We start from the raw sequence: 21,087 nt of genomic DNA, 5'->3' as shown, positions 1-21,087 counted from the left end.
AAAAAAAAAAAAAAAAAAAAAAATTACAAAGCTAAAATGAACTTTTACCCTCTGCTTTTGATGAGAATTATGTACGTTGTTAAAAGGTCATCCCATGTTGAACATAAACTCTGATTAGAAGTTATATATTTTAATGAAAACAGGGTAATTAATTAAAATATACAAAAATAAGTTTGGCAAATAAAATGCTTGAAAGTTGTCATAAAAATGATTAATGGCAGTGCTTGGTGGTAAAATTTATAAAAAGTTCCTATAGACACCCTTACACTTATTGCATCTTCTATTTTCCTAGCCCTAATATTAGATATGAGTTTAACTAGGAAGTTGGTTGCTTCACATTCACTCGCTTTTCCAATATCATGATTATTTCACCTTTTGTCATCATGTCTCTTATTTTCCCCCTCCCTCTTCTTAATCTCTCTAATCTTCATAGAGTCTACAAACTTTACTAAGCATCTAGCATGTGCTGGCCACCATGCCTCTTAAGACAAGTCTCAGCCTTATGTTGGGGAGTGCAGGCATCAGACAGGGCTTCCTAAAGGACATCACACATGGAGACTGGAAGAAAATCCGCAAAAGGAATGAAAAGGGTGACAGAGTATGTTTCAGATCCTAACTGCTGGCAGACCAAAGGATCTCATTGAGGCAAAATAATAAGAACATTACGATTAAAGGATTTTTATGGTTTTTTTCAAGAAAGATATCTTTATGCTATAAAAGTTTTGGCAATCAAAATTTATCAAACTCAGTCTTTGAATACTTACATTTAATTCACTTTTTAGCACTTCTTCAAGAAGATGACCTACATGTTTGTTATCTTCTTTTGAATCCATAACTACACAAATCTCTTGGGAAATTATCTCTGAAATGAAAAAAAAAAAGAGTTTTAAGTTTCAAACAAAACATGTAACAAGGCCCTAGGATGCTGAAACATAAACTTACCTGATGTTCTTAGCTGTTGACTAAGAATAGGGAGGTTTTGATTTCAGGCCAAGTGGAGTAATCTGTGTACACAATGAGATGGCCCTGATTCAGTTTACTACCCAAGTCCATAAATCTGTCCATTAAACACTCTGTGGGTGAAGAACCAGCCATTGTGCAACTAACAGAAATAAGATATTTTAGGATACATTCAGAAGGGAGTAACTAGAGGTGACAACCATTTGAAGTTCAGCAATTCAATCCTTCCATGTTTATAAGGAGTCTCCCAGAACCTAACAGATTTCTACTTCTCAAACAGATTCATTCTTTAGGCCATAGGTTATCTCCTGGGCACAGATTCATTGTGTCATCCAGTGCGCTGGTTAAGTACATTGTGTTCCTTGACATTCCTCTAGATTTTCAATTCAATACAATTAATTTCCTGTTTTGACTATTGGAAAAAGCAACTGAAAGAATTTTTTCACATCTAAAAGACTTGAGATGGTCTGGTTTAAAATTTATAAACTATGTGACACAGTAATAGTCATGTCACCTCTGGAAAACCTGCATGCATTCTTCCAAAAGATATGAAGTCCTCTTCTACAGCAGGCAAATCAGAAGGCACCTTGATTCAAGGTAACTTGACCTCTTGTTATCATGATACCAAGTTCAACCATGAGCTGAAGTCTGAGTAGAATTTTTCTTAATCCACATCTTTCTGCCTTATAATTAACACCAATTCTTCAAAGTCTCAGGCATCCTATAGAGAAATTGCCTATATAGCTGCCAGTTAAAGAGCCATTACACAGCATTATATCATGGATTAAGAAAACAAAGTCTAATTTTAAGATAGGATTCCTGAATCAAAAGGATGTTTAGCTTTTGACCCAACTGCTTCCTACCTGAGCAACTCTGTAAAATATGATCCATATAAATCACTGATGTAGCAATGGCTAATATTTCTTTCAAGCAAAGCCAGGGAGAACAGGTTATTGAAAATAATATCACCAGTTAATAGCACTGCTATTACTACCTCCTACTTAACAAGAATATTATGTATTCCAGGAGCTATATGTTACATATGAATACGAATCCTCATGATGACCATACAAGATCAGTATCATTCTGAATCTATGTAACAGATTCAGGAAGCTTGAATTCAGAGAAGTAACTTGGCCAAGGCCACAGGGACATGAGTAGTTGAAAAAAGATTCAAATCCAAAAAAAAAAAAAAAAATCTGCATTTCTGAGTTACATGATGCTAATAAAATTCACCATAATTAAAAACACAAATGAATGTTTTAGACAGTAAATGCTATAGAACATCATTGTGGAGAGAGAAACTGGAGACAAGATCAGATAACTCTAAAATACAATGAGCTAGGAGCTCACTCTTGAAAGGGGAATAGGTTTTGCTTAGGAGTGGGAAAACGGAGCTTTCAAACAATCAGAAATGATAAGAAAGAAACAAGATTTTAATGTGTATTGAGGTAGGTAGTCACATAAACATAGTGTGACCAACAACCAAGAGAATTACTTGAAAGCTATATTAGTTTGTTTTCACACTCCTGATAAAGATATCCCAGAGACTGGGCAATTTACAAAAGAAGAAGTTTATTGGACTTACAGTTCCATGTGGCTGGAGAGGCCTCACAGTCATGGCAGAAGGCAAAAGGCACATCTCACATCACAGCAGACAAGAGAAGAGAGCTTGTGCAGGGAAACTCCCCTTTTTAAAACCATCAGATCTCATGAGACTTATTCACTGTCATGAGAACAGCATGGGAAAGACCTGCCCCTAATGATTCAATTACCTCCCACAACACATGAGAATTCAAGATGAGATTTGGGTGGGGACACAGCCAAACCATATCAAAAGCCATAAAATGATTTAGTAGTGAGTTCTAAAGTGGGATAGTTAGTGAGATCAAATCAAAGGGGTTCTTTGCTGTCTTGGACACTAGAGTGTCCTAGGTCTTTCATTTAGAAGTTAACTCATAAAAACAGTGGCTTTCGAAAACAGTTAACCCAAACTTATACATCATGAAATTACATGTTTAGAGAAATCTGGGCTTTGTAATGTCTTAGGCTAAAGCCCCAACAGTTCTATTTCTGAAAGCTCCTCATGAAAACATTAGGAAAAATAAAATAATATACAAATACAAAGTAATCTGCAAATGCAACAATTAATGTGATGGTGCCACAAACATGTATATAAATTTGCAAAATACTGCATAACATTTAGATAATCTAATACAAAACAGCATATGTAGGTTTTCCTTGCCTTGTTTCATCATACATCCTTCTTTATAAAATTCTAAGCTCTACCCGGCAAGTGTACAGTAATAAAACTGGCATATTACTACCAACTTACAAAAATGAAATATTTTTAAAAAATGAATTCAAAATCTATTTGCTGACCAGGCACAGCGGCTCACATCTGTAATCCCAGCAATTTGGGAGGCCAAGGTGGCAGATCACTTGAGGTCAGGAGCTCAAGACCAACCTGGGCAACATGGTGAAACCCCATCTCTACTAAAAACATAAAAATTAGCTGGGCATGGATGGTGCACTCCTGTAGTCCCAGCTACTCAGGAGGCTGAGGCAGGAGAATCACTTGAACTCGGGAGGCGGAGGTTGCAGTGAGCCAAGATCATACCGCTACACTCCAGCCTGAGCAACAGAGCAAGACTCTGTTTCAAAGGGAAAAAACCTATTTGGCATTTATCCTATGCCATGTTTCAGTTACCCTAAATAAAAAAACTGTTGTTTAGCAATCTTTCATTGTCATATAAATTTTTACCATCATTTCACAAAAACATCTGTTGAGTTTGGTATAGAAATGACATCTTTAAAATAACAAGCCTTCCAATTAACATGATTTGTCCCCCATGTCCTGAAATCTTCAATTTGTTTCAATATTGCTTCATAGTTTCCAGTGCAGACCTCTTTCATCTTTTGTTAGATTTATTCTTGTTTGTTGATAACACTATAAATTGATTTTTAATTTCCTATTTGTTGTTATGTACAAAAATACATTTTGATACAGACCTTGTATAGTCAGTAACCTTGCTAAATTTACTTATAAACTGATGTTTTATAGATATTAAATTCTCAGTATATAGAAACATGCTGATGAATGATAAAGTTTTATTTCTTTCCAATCTATAATTTTATCTGATAATGAAAATTTTTAAATATTGGCTCTATGCTCGATGAAAAAAATTTAGCCTGCAATTCTACTTACTTATAAGGTCCTGTCATATTGTCACTAAACAATTACACTATCCTCACATAATGAGTTAAGTGTTTTTTCTACTCTCTAGAAGTGTGCAAGATTGGTGTCATGTCTTCTTTTGAATGGTTTTGTAGAATTCACTGGTAAAAGTCAACTGCTTCTTTGTGGGAGAGCTTTTTTAATAAAAATTCAGTATCTTAAATGGATGAATGACTATTCACATTCTCTATTTTCTGTCTCAGGATAGTAAGGTGTATTTCCCTAAGAATGTGTTCATTTCATCTAAATTCTCATTAACAGTAGTATAACGTTGTTCATAACGTCTTAATGTCTATAGAATTGTATTGATTCTTTTTCATTTCTGATACTGATTACTTGAGTTTTCAATATTTTTCATGATCACTCTTGCCAAGGTCTTAACAATTTTATTACTGTCATCCGAGGAAATCATGATTGATTCTGTCTTGTATGTTTGTTTTCTAGTTTATGAGTTCTTGTCATTTTCTTCAGTATTTTCTTCCTTCCACTATCTTTGAGTTTTGTTTGCTGCTTCTCTTTTTAAAAACGTTTAAGTTGCTGACTCTCTTCCTTTTTTCTACTACTTATATTTAAGGCTCTAAATTTTCCTCTAATAACAATTTTAGCTATACCTCAAACATTGTGATATTTTCACTCAATTTAAATGACTTCACATTTAGTTTAAAATATTTCATCGCTTTTCACGTCTTTCATTTAGAATCACATTATTAGAAGCATCTAATTTCTATTGTGGTTTCACCTATGGATTACGTAGAATTTTATTGTTTTTATTAGAATGATATGTAACAAATTACTAGAAATTTGGTGGTTTAAACACCATCCCATTAAGTAGTTCACAATGCTACAGGTCAAGAGATGGAGGAGGAGAAGGAGAAGAAAGGGTGATATGGAAAAAGTGAGAGGGGAGTACATGCACAGAAATGATAAAGTAAATGAGGCAAAATGTAAACAACAAGGTAGGTAAAAGATAGGGAAGCTATTTGTGTTATTCCTGTATCTTTTAGGTTTGAAAGTTATTAAAATAAAAAAGCACCCTCTCCTGAAAACAAAAATTAAGAAAAAATATATGAAGCTATATTAATAGTAGGAGACTTTAAAGTTCAATTCTCTTAAGATAAGTGAGCAAAACATAAGGATGTAGATTCTAGGCAAAGTAACATCATAAGAAATATGGTGGATTTGTTCTTGTATTGGTTTCTATATTGTCAGCTAATCTCAGCTATTTGCATTCCACAGGGTCAGCATCTGATAGGCCAATTTCTTACAGTGTCTATGGACCCAGTCAATATGTCCTTTACTACTACTGATAAATTCTCATTTTGTCTACATTCAAAGATTAAACCACATACAAAATCATCATCAATTTCTAAAGTGATGGTTATCAACTGGTTGCACATCAGAATCAACATCAATATCGTTTTCCCTTCATATTTTCAAATAGATATGCCTAGTGCACAAACAAGATACTAGCCTATATTTTTGTCCAAAAGTGATTCTGATATACAGCCAGATTAAAATCCTCTGCTTAGCTATTGCACTGATTTTTTCTGATGTGGGAATTATGAAAGGGTTTATCATATAGAACCTTTATAAATATGGTTTCATATATGATACCACATTTATATTTTATATATGTATAGACAGGATCTACTGATCTACCATATATATATATATATATACACACGTATATATAAACATATATATATATACACACGTATATATAAACATATATATATATACACACGTATATATAAACATATATATATACATATATATAAATATATATATACACATATATATACACATATATATACATATATATACATATATATACACATATATACATATATATACATATATANTCTACCTATTCATACCTATATTGTATAATATATATGTTATGAAAGTTTTATATGAAAGTTATTTAATAATTTTCAAACTTAAAAGATACAAGAACATGAATAGCTTCCCCTTTATCTACCTAGATTCACTAATATATCACATATATATCATATATATATCATATATATAAATGATACTATCTATGTGTGTGTGTGTATATATATAGATATACTATATATGTGTGCATGTGTTTATATATAGTAGGATATATACATATTCTACTATAGCTTATTACCTAAAATGGAATAACTTTGGGGGTAATTTCCCAGTTTTTTTAAATCTTCTGTGTGGCAATTGGAAGATGGTGAGTTTAGTGAGACAGAGCTGTGTTCGTTGCCCATTGCACAGAGACTTTGATATTTCTGACATAAAACTATTTAAAAAACCCAAACCCACACAAACACTACTCTTATCTGCATGTCTCACTGGGTTTTACAATTAAGAAATCTCTAACCTTTATAAAGTTGATATTAAATAAGGTAACATATTTAATAACTACAGATATAGGAGACTTGATAGGCATTCAATAATATTTCTTAAATTGAGGGAAAGACAGTTTTTAAAATTTTGTACAATTTCAATTCTATATTGGAACAGATGCTGAAAGTAGCATATTGATACTTTGGCAGCACTTTGCATGTATGAAATGCAAAGAGACCAAAGAACGATTTCTATACAGAGTCAAATTTTCTTTTCTTTTCTTTTTTAAAAGAGTACTAGGAAGCACACATCTGTAAAAGGACAAATCAAGTGCAAGGAGATGGACTTGAAAAGTCTTTTCATTTATAGATGCCTTCAGTGTGTTAGGCATTGTCCACTCAAAATGGAGTAAGAAGTGACCTCTGCTATTAGTGAATTTTCCAACTATTACAATGATTTGAAGATTCATCCCTCAGTATAATAAAATATTGTCATTTAAAAAATAGACCTATGTAAGATGAAGGCAGGAGATATCCGTAAAAGACTACACTTTGAGATTTTAATAAGGATTAGATAATGTGTAAAATTATTTCTAGTGCCTGGTACAACACCTAATAGATGACAGAGTTATTGCTGTTATGGATACATACATTCAATAAGAACATAAATTGAAATAACTTTGTCCACTAAAAATATGATAAATTTCTGACTTCAAATTAATCTCTTCTTTATAGTCTTAATATTTCAGGGTTTGGTAAACAATCCATATCAACTGCATCCCACTGAGCCTTTGTTTCAAATTTCACCAAACATGCAATAATCATATGTGACAATGGAATATACATTTTGAGTAATACATCTATGTTTGCATCTCTGATTTGCTTTAAAACAGATGCCAACTCATTCTCATTGTTTATATCTTAGTTTGTCCACTAGGATCTAGGCTGAAGCATTTTATGCAATTGCTACTGATAATTTCAAAAGCATGCTGCACTGACAATCTTAATTGTGAATGGCAATTCACAATTAAGATTGACTGTACTTGTACCATGTATTTGGAAGTTCAGAATAGAAAAAAATATATGACTATAGGAGCAGCGCTCCAATGAGTTCACTGAACCTCCTCAATCCCAGAGTTATTCTACGATCCCCAAACTAAATGAGAAGAGAAAAGGCACACAAAATATTTATAATTCATTTTTCATGAAGCACAAAATTCTTTCCAAAGATTAATACTGATAATTTTCTCAAAGAAAACAAAGTACATAACGACTACCTTGAGGTTAATGAAATCAAAACAAAAATAGAAGCCTTTAGAATTCTTAATCTTCTGTTATATTAATAAAGCACTTCCTAGAAAATTTCAGAGGTTGAAGTAAAAATATTGAGGGGAACCACAAAATCATTTTATATCCCAGAATTGTACAAACTTTAACACAAAAATCTAGTCTTTGTTCTCTCCCTGAAAATAGACTGGGAATAAATTATAAAATATTTACATTTAACATTAAATAATGCATGACCTGTCAACTTGACTGATACGAGCTCTGAGTTTTAGTTTTTACATTATCCTATTTTTTAAGTAGTTTCTAAAAAATTCCTAAAAGGCCAGTGGCAGATGGCAAAATATTGATGATATAACAAGTAAGGTCTCCCCAAAATAATTTCAACATATACTCTGATTTACACTGAATAACTCTTTTTTGGTCTATAGCATTTAAAGGTCACATAGCTTGGTGTGATTTAAGAGAGAAAATTCACGCCAGAATATGATAAAGTCTTTAGACTTATATTGAAAACTGTAAACATTAGTTAAGGAGCCCAAATTTTTCAGTTAATACCTCAGCCCATATCTGAGAACCTCTAAATGGCAAAGGTATGTATACAATTGCCAATTAAAATTATGTTGACTGGGCACGGTAGCTCATGACTGTAATTCCAGCATTTTGGGAAGCTGAGGCGGGTGGATCACCTGAGGTCAGGAGTTCAAGACCAGCCTGGCTAAGGTAAAACCCTGTTTCTACTAAAATACGAAAATTAGCTGGGCATGGTGGCCCATGCCTGTAATCCCATCTAGGGTGGCTAAGCAAGAGAATCGCTTGAACCTGGGAGGCACAGATTGCAGTGAGCCAAGATTGCACCACTACACTCCAGCTTAGGCAATAAGGGTGAAACTCCATCTCAAAAAAAAAAATATATATATATATATACATATATATATATACACACACACACAGACACACATATATATATATATGCCAAAAAGAAATAATGTACAACTTAATTTTCCTGGCTCTGATGGTTAATTTGTGTATCAACTTGACTGGACCACAGGATGCCCAGATATTTGGTCAAATATTAAGTGTTTCTGAGAAGGTGTTTTGGAACGAGATTAATATTTATCTAGGTAGAATGAATAAAGCAGATGGCCCTTCACAGTATAGGTAAGCCTCATCCAATCAAATGAAAGCCTGAGACATCCACTCTTCAGATTTTGGACTTACCAGCCTCCATAAGCTGGTGAGCCAAATGTTTATCTGTATCCATATCTATATCTCCTCTTTGGTGTCTCTCCATAGAACTTACACTGGCATTCTAAGCATTCTTCACCAGATAACTCCTAATTCCCAGGTCCTCATCATAGGATTCATCAATCAACCAACACTTCCTACCAATTTCCCAAACATATCTAAAAAATAAAATACATGTTCCCCTGCCTGTAGTATGATCTAATTCTCCAACAAGGTCCACCTCGAGTACCATCTGTTTTAATAACTATAGCCTGTGTTTTAGATGTATTTTGGTTTGTGTGTAGGTTGGTTAGGAGAAGGAATGCACAGGTGACAATCACCAAGGAGACTTTCAAAACTACAAAAATTCCTGTTTCTAATACATAGAAGTATCTCTCTCAAACATATATCAACATACACCCAGCATTCTCCTTCTACTCAGGTAGAAATCATTGCATTATTGAATCTGAGTATTCCTGAGGAAAGGCTTTTCAGTATAGGGTTTCAGAAAAAAAAAAAAAGAAATCTATATGTCATACGACCCTTATAAGTTTATTCAGAGCTGATACCCATGCATTACATAGCAAGAGAGCCATGCCAGTTCCTTATAGCCAATAATCATTTCAATAGTCAGCAGATGCATTATGATTATTTAGTGCTCATGTCATACTATATATTTTTAATACTGCCTTTGCTTTTTATTGTGGTAGATACTTTTATATATTTTACCTAATGATTACAATAAAGCAGTATGAATTATTTTCCCCATTTTATAGATCAATAAAAGGTGTCTATAAAGCAAGAAAATTGCCCAAGTTCACAGGCATAAAATTGTCAACTTTAAGATTTCTAGCAGAAATCTATGTGAAGTTAGCATCCTGAAAGATTTCTTTCCTCTAACACTGTTTTGTGTTTTGATTTTACTTTGATTATAGTTTCTACATTACAGTACATTTTTTGTCTTTCTCTTCCACAAGACCACAAACTCCTGAACTCCAGCTTATGACTTCTCAGTATCATCCCAAGCTTTGGAACACAGTACCAACAAGAAGATATTCAAGACTTATTTTCCAGGCTCTGTGCTAGGATCATGACTAACACACACTGTTACGGGTTGAACTGTGTTTCTCCAAAAATTAGCACGTTGGATTCCTACCCACCAGTATACCTCAGAATGTGACTTTATTTGGAGATATGGTCTTTAGGGAGATGATTAAACTAAGATGAGGTCATTAGGGTGGGCCCTTATAGGAAAAAGAAATATTGGCTGGGCACGGTGGCATGTGGTGGCTCACACCTGTAATCCCAGCACTTTGGAAGGCCAAAGAAAGTGGATTGCTTGAGGTCAGAAGTTCAAGACCAGCCTGGTCAACATGATCAAACCCTGTCTCTACTAAATATATAGAAATTAGCTGAGCGTGAGGGTGTGCGCCATTAATTCCAGCTACTTGAGAGACTGAGGCATAAGAATCTCTTGAACCTGGAAAGCAGAGGTTGCAGTGAGCCAAGATCGTACCACTGTACTCCAGCCTGGGTGGAAAAAAAAGAAAAGAAAAGAAAAGAAAAGAAATACGTACACAGATATCTACAGAGAGAAGACTATGTATAGACAAAGGATGAAGAAACCACCTGCAAGGCAAGGAGAGAGGCTGTAGAAGAAATGAAACCTACCAAAACCTTGATCTCAGACTTCTAGCACCCAAAGTTGTGAAAAAATAAATTTTGGTTGTTTAAGCCACCCAGTCTTGGTACTTTGTTACGGCAGCACACGCAAACTAACATACACATTTCCTTACATCAATTTGAATAAAAATTGATGTTAGAGACTGTTTAAAAATGAAGAGAGAGGTAGAGATCAAGAAATTATCAGTAGATTCTTATTTTAGAGAAATAAAAAATACAACCATTTTTCTTTCAAGCCAGTAACAACCATCAATAAGTCAAGCTAAAATATTTAAATATATATATTCTAAAAAAATAAAATAAAATAAGCCTTTAAAAATATCTTTAACATAGTGTAATTCCAACTTTATTAAGATGTAACATAACAAGCTGATGATGCACCCCAAGGAACTACAAAAACAAAAACCCAAAATTTGTAGAAGGAAAGAAATATCAGAACTAAACAAAATAAAGACTAAAAACACATTATAGGCTGGGCACAGTGGCTCACGCCTGTAATCCCAGCATTTTGGGAGGCCAAGGTGGGTGGATCACCTGAGGTCAGGAGGTTGAGGCCAGCTTGGCCAACATGGTGAGACCCCCATCTCTGCTAAAATTATAAAACTTAGCCAGGTGTGGTGGTACATGCCTATAATCCCAGCTACTCAGGAGGCTGAGATAGGAAAATTGCTTCAACCTGGGAGGCAGAGGTTACAGTGTGCTGATATTACACCACTGCACTCCAGTCTGGGCGACAGAGTGAGACTCTGCCTCAAAAAAAAAAAAAAATCCCCAAAACAAAAAACAAAACAAAACAAAATACAAAGATCAACAAAAGAAGTTTGGTTGTAAACCATCCAAAAATAATAATCACCTTCAATAAACCACTACACAAAAAAAGAACCACCAAATAAAATAAATAAAGAGACATTATAACTGATACTACAGAAATACAGAGGATCATGAGAAATTATTATGAACAACAATATGCTGATAAATTGGAACACTTAGAGGAAGTTGATAAATTCCAGGACACATACAACCTACCAAGATTGAAAGAGGAGGAAATAGGAAAATTTAACAGACCAATAATTATTAACGAGATTGAATCCGTAATGAAAAGCCTCTCAAGAACAGAAAATGCAGGACCAGATAGATTCACTGCTGAGCTCCACCAAACATATCAAGAAGAACTGATACTAATCCTCCTCAAACTATTCTGAGAAATTGAAGAGGAGGAAATTCTTCCTACCTCATTCTTGGAGGCAAGCATCACCCTGATACCATAAACCAGACAAGAATACAACAGAAAAATAAAACTACAGGCCAATATCCCTGATAAGTCTTTTTTTTTTTTTTTTTTTTTTTTTTTGAGACAGAGTCTCGCTCTGTCGCCCAGGCTGGAGTATAGTGGCACAATCTTGGCTCACTGCAACCTCCACCTCCTGGGTTCACGCCATTCTCCTGCCTCAGCCTCCCGAGTAGCTGGGACTACAGGCGCCCACCACCACGCCTGGCTAATTTTTGTAATTTTAGTAGAGACAGGGTTTCACCTTGTTAGCCAGAATGGTCTCGATCTCCTGACCTCGTGATCTGCCCGCCTCGGCCACCCAAAGTGCTGGGATTACAGGTGTGAGCCACCGTGCCCAGTCACACAAAACCGCTGAAGAAAATATTAGCAAACCAAATCTAGCAGCATATCAAAAGACAATGCACCACAGTCAATGGGATTTATCCCAGGGATGCAAGATGGTTCAACATACACAAATCCATAAATGTGATATATCACTATCAACAGAATAAAGGTCAAAAACCATATGATCCTCTTAATAGACATAGAAAAAGCATTTGATAAAATTCAGCATTCCTTTTTCACGAAACCTCTCAACAAATTAGGTAGAGAGACATACTTCAACACAATAAAAGCTATATGCGATAAACCCACAGCTAGCATTATACTGAATGGAGAAAAGCTGAAAGCCTTTCTTCTAAGAAACAGAGGACAAGAAGTGGATGCCCACTTTCTCTACTCCTATTCACCATAGTACTGAAAGTCCTAGCCAGAACAATCAGACAAGAGAAAGAAATAAAAGTCATCCAAATTGGCAAAGAAATTAAATTGTTGTTCTATCATAGATGACATGATCTTACATTTAGAAAAACCTATGACTCCAACAAAAAACTCTTAGAACTGATATTTAGTAAGGTTGCAAGAAACAAAATTGAACATACACAAATCAGTCGTATTTTCATATACAAATAACCAGCTGAAAAAGAAATCAGGAAAGCAATCCCTTTTACAATAGCTACAAAAAGTAAAATAAAATACCCAGGAGGCAAAGACCTCTGCAACAAAAACTATAAAACACTAATGAAAGAAATTGAAGAGGACATTAAAAAATGGAAAGACATCCATGCTCATGAATCAAAATAATATTGTTAAAATGACCATACTATATCCAAAGCAATCTACAGATTCAATGCAATCCCTATCAAAATACAAATGATATTCTTCAAAGAAATAGAAAAAAAAACAATCCTGAAATGTGTATGGAACCACAATAGATCCCAAATAGCCAAAGCAATCCTGAAAAAAAAGAACAAAGCTAGATGCATCATACTACCTGACTTCAAAATACACCAAAGCTACAGTAACCAAAACAATACAGCATTAGTTTAAAAACAGACACAGAAGACAATACAATGAAATAGAGAACCAAGAAATAAATCCACATATTTACAGTCAACTGATTTTCAACAAAGGTGCCAGGAATCACAAAATCAACCTAAGCATCTACTAATGGATATGCATGGGGAAAAGGACATATTTTTGACAAATGGTGCTGGGAAAACTGGACATCCACATGCAGAAGAAAGAAACTAGACTCCTATGTCTCATCATACACAAAAATAAACTCAAAATAGGTTAAAGACATAAATATAAGACGCAAAACTATAAAAATAACTGGAAGAAAGAAGAGGAAATGCTCAGGACATTGGTGTCAAAAAAGATTTTATGGCTAAGATTCCAAAAGCACAAACAAGAACAAAAATAGAGAAATGGTACTTAGTAAAGGAAAAAGTTTCTGCACAGCAAAGAAAATCAACAGAGTAAGGAGACAAGCTATTGAATGGGAGAAGATACTTGCAAACTTTCATCCAACAAGGGACTAATATTTAACATATACAAGGAACTCAACAGCAAAAAACCAAGTATTCCCATTAATAAGTAGGCAAAGGACACGAATAGGCGTTTCTTAAAAGATGACACACGAATGGCCAACAGGTACATAAAAAAATTGTTCAACATCACTAATCCTCAGGAAAATGTAAATCAAAACCACATGAGTTACCAACTCAACCCAGTTACAGGGCTATTATCAAAAAGACAAAAAATAACAAATGCTGCAGAGGATGCAGAAGAAAGGGAACTCTTATACACCGCTGGTGGAAATTTAAATTAGTACAACGCCTCTAGGGAAAACAGTATGGAGATTTCTCAAAAAACTAAAAATATAACTACTATGCTACTCAGTATATCAAAGGAATATCTGTACCCCAATGTTTATTTCAGCACTCTTCATGATAGCCAATAAACAAAATCAACCTCAGCATCTACTAATGGATGAACAAAGAAAATGTGGCATACTACACACAATGGAATACTACTCAGTCATCAAAATGAGTGAAATTCTGTCATTTGCAGTAACATGGATAGAACTGGAAGTCATTATTTTGAGCTATATAGGCCAGGCCCAGAAAGACAAATATTGCGTGTTGTCACTCACATAATGAAAGATAAAGTTGATTTATTAAAGATAAAGAAGAGAATGATGACTACCAGAAGCTAGGAAGGGTAGCAGAGAAAGAAATAAAGGGAGGTAGGTGGGTACAAACATATAGTCGGATAGAAGAAATAAGTTTTAAGGCTCAATAGCACAATACGGTGACTATCAGTAGTTAACAATATATCGCATAATTTACAATAGCTAAAAGAGAAGATGTAAAATGTCCTCAAAATAAAAAAATAAATGTTTGAGATGACTGATATTCTCAATACCCTGATTTGATCATAATACATTGTATCAAAATATAAATGCACCCATAAATATGTATAAATACACACCAATTTTTAAAAATCAGATTTTCCTGAACTTTAATGCAATAGGCACATGCATTATTTTCTCCTTCCATTTGAGAATATAGATATACATACATTTACTTATTTCCATCTGGAAGTAGAAAATATTCAATTATGCACCTTATGGTAGATGAAGCGTGGTGGAAATGTACTTGTTACACGCCTCCCTAATCACACAACATAATTCTCATTGACAGCTGCTTATCTAACAGAACATTAGCCATCTTGTACTAAAATCAAAGTCATACTGTCCCTCATTTGCATAGTTACATTAATCAATTATGAGTTAACAATACTCTCCAACAGTACTCCAAATCTGATGGCTATGGATATAGAACTTAAAAGTTTTGGCTGCTTCACTGGTCCACAATGTACTAGAGAAGACAATATCCTCAAATACTAAAGACAATTAGCATTTATTGAAGCACATACAATATGAATCAAGAACTTCTCAGGAGGTCAATTGTCCTTTTGTGCAGGACTCTTCAATGCTACAGCTGTGTACTATTAGGTCCAAGTAGAGGAAGTAAGAGAAGACATGGAGGCTCTTCCAAACAAAATATGTTCCTTTTCCTCTACTTCTTTCAAGGAATTGATGGTAGCACAGAGGGAGAAAGAATTAGAATTCAAGCCATCTCCCCTGAAGGGTATGTTAAGAAATGCCTAGCTTGACATTCTGAATGTCAGAGTTTTGACTATATCCATCCATCTGCCAGACTCCTTTTAAATTTTCTCAAACTTCAATCTAGTTGTAAGTGCAACAGAATTTCTTCAGGGGTCAACTCCCTGATTTAATGTTATTTGCAATCTTAAAATATAGCCACTTTTCGTTCAAATACATGATTTAACAAAATGTAGTTGTATATAATGTGGTTTCATAAATTGAACATTTATTTATTCTAGTATTATTCTAGTTAAAATCTCTCATAAGCAAAAGGATTTATAATGTATAAATCTCAAAGTTTATAAAAGAGGGCAAAACCTAATCAGTAACACATGTATCTTTTAAAACTTCTTCTTACTTTCCTTGAACATCATATCTCTTGGTATATAGAAAGTATATTGTCCTCTATAGACAGAAAATGGATGTAATCAGGGGTCTTTTCATTTAATTTTACAAAACAGTAATATGTAAAGTTTCTTATACACACAGCTTCTGCTTTACCATATGACAGACCCATGACACATTAAGAAGCAAGTAATATGCATATGCCTGTATCAATTAATCACTCTAGTAAGAATGTTGTTTGTATTTTACAGGAAACTCAGTAACAATGGAAGAAAGGCAAACAAACACTGAGGTAGATCCTCAAGCAGGTGGGCAAAATATCCAGAAATCTGTCTCCAATTTTCTCGGAAACATTCAACACCATGCAATTCTTCCATCGAGCTTCATGGTCCACTGTACTGACCTCTTGAGTCAAAGTTAGATGTGCCTCAAGAAATAAGAAACAAATATATCAAATCCAAAAGTAGCCATTTCCAAAAGATGTTTCAAGTTGTAATCCATTCAAAGTGAGAGCAGTGGTTTCCATTATCTTATTGCATTCCTTGAATCAAAAGCCAATCTTAGAGTCTATTTTCTGCCTCACATGAAATAATTTTAAAGTGATATTAAAGAGAATCACCACTATTGAGTCCTGATGTCTCTAAGTTTCATCAGTAAAGGATACTCAAGGTTTATCTGAACACTTTGCAATAGGAAGATATTAGAACAGGAAAAAGGAAGGCAGGCAGTAAAGAAAGGGAGAACAGCCAACAAGGCATTACTGCATTACAAATGGACAGAGACAACAAATAAAGACTTGTAAATAAACCATACATGCCCACACTGAAAGGTCAAAGTGATCTTCTGAAAAGCTAGCGTAGAAGCTAAATGAGCATGTTTCAACTGGAGGACCAATGGCACATAGGCAGATTTTTAAAAGACATTTAATATTATCAGATCTTAACCACATTTTTAAGTGAGTCACTGAATACAGGATGAAGTTTCCTAACTTAGAACTAAAAGTAAGGACCAGGCATGTGACATCTTGTCTCCTACATGTGTTTTTAAATGTAAGCAGTACAGTCAAGCATATGACTGATTTCTAACTAAATGATAGCTTTCTTCCCCTTCTTTCTTGTCTATTAAACGCCCTGCTCCTTAAAACTACTCCACGTGTGTCCACGTTTTTTCTAATTCAAAATGAAAAACCTGGTGTTCTCCACTCATCGGGGCTGTATCAATACCATATATATTTTTTTTCTTTTCAAAGTATATATTCTCTAAGTTACGTGAGAGAAAAGTTAGAAGGAAAAGCAAAGTTCCAAGGTTAGTGACTCATGAGGATATTTACCAAATGTACTATTTGCTTTGAGCATAAATATCATCATTTGGGTTTTTTTTGTTTTGTTTTGTTTTGTTTTGTTTTGTTTTGTTTTGTTTTGTTTTGTTTTTAACTATCTACATCAGAGTGAAGTGTCAGTGGCTGGCTTTTGTCTGTTATCAAGTCTTATTTAGCCAGTTGCTTAATACCTCAATGTGACCTTCAAAAGTGACAGATTTACTTGTGTTTGCTTAAATTACTATTTCGCTGACAACAAATTAAGGAAATGGTAAGACTAAAACAAGTGAACTCTACTTTTCCTAATCCTGACCCAAATATTGAACTTTCCAATTTATGTTTTTTTTTTTACAGTAAGATATCAAGGGGAACAAACTGCTCTTAAATCCTGTTGCAGACTTCCTGCTTTTACTAATTAAAGCTTGACGCAAATGTTCTTACAGATTCACAAAAAAATACAGTCACAGTATTCTTTGAGAGTGAAGAACAAAAAAAAATTATGTATAAAGAAGTTATGGTGTTATTGTGAAAATTTGGAAAACGAAGTGTCATACTCAAAGCCTGAAACATCAAATATTGGGGTTACTATATAAATAATCTTAGCTGTCACTCTGCATTGTCCAAAACACATGACTAATCACATAAATGGTGTTATCCCTGGGTATTTAACAAGAAAAAGCCTGATGAGAACATACCACAGATGCAGAATGTTGTCTGGTCACAGATGTGGAAAACCTGATTTAAAGTTCCTCATCTTTCCAACTTGATCCAAAGGATTCAAAAACAAACAATTTTACACTTCAATTGTCATGATTTTAAGTAAAAAAGTTAAAGGATTACTAAGAAATCAAGGGTCTAGTTTCTGCATATGCATAAAACACACTCCAACAGTCTTCCTAGTTCTCAGCAATTCTGAACCAAAGGTATTCTCATGTCATTTTATTCCTTGCAGTCAATGCCAATTAAAAGTATGTTTAGCTACTTTCAATGCATAAACATAATTTAACTGCTCTTCTATCAGTATAGTTTTTCAAAAACAAACAAACAAAATATGGCATGAGGATAACTTGACAGTTGCTAAGTACTTATTGAAAGAAATCTATCAGTATCACTTATCTGAATAGGATGTAGGTTTCTGAACCAATAAGATGCTATATTTCAGAGAAATCAATTTCCTTAAAATACCTAACAAATGGAAAATATTACATAATGACTGGAAAAAAGATTAACTAAAGCCAGTTAAAACCGAAAGGGAGGAAATGGATTTCCAATTTTACCTAATTTCCCTCTTTTTTAATACACACCACCATATATGAAAAGAGGCACCATGAGGCAGTTTTGTAGCACAAGCTTACTTGGGTTTGTACAAACATAACCAAGAAAGAATAAAATAAAAATTTTAAAGTACTCTTTAGCCACAAAATTGAATATATTAAGTAGCTGAAGAATAGAGGTAGAAAATAAATGCAATATTTTATTTAGAAATTCCACAGGGGCTTTTCTTAGAAACTCTTAGACTATTGACCTTCATATGCCAGGATATGGTCAGCATACTAAATCAAGTGTGGGTTGGAACTGTTTGTATGGCTTATGTAAATCTATATAAAGTATGTTACCACTGGCATCTGTTACCACTTTAATCATTTGGGTTCATCTGAGCATGCAGAGCAGACTTGGGTGGGCTCAACCAGCTTGGGCGACAAAACTACAATACCTCTTTGTTAAGTGGATATTTACAAACTTATCAGTCAGTCCAGTGTCTTGTTGTACCAATTAATCATACTACTCCCTAGAAAATTGTTTTAAATTTCACTCACAGTAGAAGCCTGAATGAGTCAAACATTAAAGAACAACAACCAAATCCAACCTTCTACCTAAGAAAAGGGATTATTATGAATCCTTTGTTTTATATAGTTTTAATAAATTTGCAATTATATTTTAATAGACTCTGAAAGACAAATGAAACTACCACTTTCTATACATGTTTTTTCAAATAGTTTACCATAAATGGAAATCCATATAAACATATTGATGCTAACATAAATTAAGCTTTAAAATTATCCAAAAACATAAGATAAAAATCAAATTTGGAGACTATCTACCACAATTTGGAGATTTTAGTCAAAAGCCTGCCTTGAAGTTAGCAAACCTACACCAAATACCAATAAAAGAATATTCATTTTTCTCCCAACATCAAAATTCCCATACTAAACCAAAGATGTTGACTTGAACATAAAGTAAGATGGACCAAAACACACAGGCTACTTTGGTGACAAGTAAATTTTGGAGTACAAAATGTTCTTGCAAAACATGAGACGTGATATTTATCCTAGAAATGTTTTCTGGCACCTGAAAACAAACTAAGTAAACAATGAAATAGTTACTTTAATAGAATACAATTTGTTGACCAGCAATAATTGTTATTTGAGAGAAAAAAACAGCTCAGGAATGACACTAAAAAAAAAAAAAAAAAAAAAAAAAAAAAAAAAAAAAAAAAAAAACACGAAGCACTCATCACAGAACAAAAAAAATTCCATCCTGGAAAGGAAATCTGTTGTCTAGATAATGAACATCAACTACCAGAATTAACAACAACAGAAAAAAAAAAAAAAAAAAAAACAATTAAACAGTACCCCAAATCATTTTAAAACAATTATTTTGATTTGGAATTTTATTATTTTTTCTGAGCATGTCTAGATATCTGTCATTACAACGTTATATGCTTTTCACACACCTGTGATGCCAGTAACAAACACTTTCTAGAAGACTGTACTATGTGCTCAGGAAAACACTGGGATAGAAAATTTTCTGTCTTACTTATAGGATCATTCTTAATCACACCAGCCGAAGGTACAGTTTTCCACTCAGAGGAATCACAGGTAGGCAAGCTGAACTTTATAAGCCACTGACGTACTCACCCAAGAGAGAGCTCTTGAATCCAGCATCTGCTTTAGCAGGCAGCCGGAGTAGCTATGTGAATCAGAGGTACAAAATGGACATGTCCTAGAGTAGAATCAAACTTAAGGACAATGGAGACCTGAGCTTAAATAATAGATCTTGCTCTTACTAACCATGTGACCCAGAGGAAAGTAACCTAGGTCAGTTTTCCCACCTGCAAAATGAGAGCAATAGTATATATCTTACATCATTATTGTAAAGAATAAGTGAGATAACATAAGGCACCTAGCATGAGTTCAATGTCCTCCAAGTCTTGGTTTTAAATCTTGACAAAGAATGATCAAAAATACTATACCATTTCTATGTTTAAAAGGAAAAAAAAATGATATAGTGATAGATATTCTGGTTCCCTATAAGCATGTGTCAGGAGCAGGCAGAGTGGTAAGGCAGGAAAGAAGGGCCATAAATTCCCTTAGATTCTGGGGAAAAACTGCAGCTGCATCTGTTAGCCTATCATGCAATTCAACTCAACTAAATGTTAGGGGATGCAACATAAAAATTAGACATTCTTTCCACCTTCACTGAATCACAATCTAAAACAGGTTCATACAGTGTTGCAGGCAATGCTGAAATCTAAATTTTCTTAAAACCATAATAAAGAATTGTTTTTATATAAATTTGCGGGCAAACTCAGTCCTGAACTTGAACTGGCTTAGAAGCTTTATAGCCTTTATTACTGCTTTGAGCATAAACATTTACGCATCTTAAGTTTCACCTTGTGGTGGAATCCAAAATCCCACCTTTGGGTTTCTACTGGAACTCTACCACTGGCTTTCCTGGGCCTCCAGCTTGCAGCTGGCAGATCGTGAGACTTAGCCTCCATCATCACATCAGCCAATCCCTCATAATAAATCTATGTATACATCTTATCTGTAGCTCTGTATATCCTACTGGGTCTGTTTCTCTAAATAACCCTGATTAATATATTAGGAAAATGCCTACAGGTAAATATACAGCTCTCATAGTATG

The 21,087-nt window shown here is 34.1% G+C and overlaps 1 protein-coding gene across 2 annotated transcripts in view; it reads right to left on the bottom strand.

Moving 5' to 3' along the window:
- CRPPA (CDP-L-ribitol pyrophosphorylase A) overlaps positions 1 to 21,087 on the bottom strand; it is a 151,079-nt gene that overhangs the window by 9,377 nt on the left and 120,615 nt on the right. Inside the window, exon 6 of one of the 2 annotated variants that reach the window (XM_017889075.1) lies at positions 765 to 862. In XM_017889075.1, coding sequence (XP_017744564.1) covers positions 765 to 862 — 98 coding nt within the window. Of the gene's footprint in view, positions 1 to 764; positions 863 to 21,087 lie in introns of those variants that run through there. The other variant, XM_017889076.1, reaches the window with a different exon arrangement.

Source organism: Rhinopithecus bieti, unplaced genomic scaffold, assembly GCF_001698545.2.
Source record: "Rhinopithecus bieti isolate Rb0 unplaced genomic scaffold, ASM169854v2 scaffold_16834, whole genome shotgun sequence".
Lineage (NCBI taxonomy): Eukaryota > Metazoa > Chordata > Mammalia > Primates > Cercopithecidae > Rhinopithecus > Rhinopithecus bieti.
This window is presented reverse-complemented; position numbering and strand designations above follow the sequence as displayed.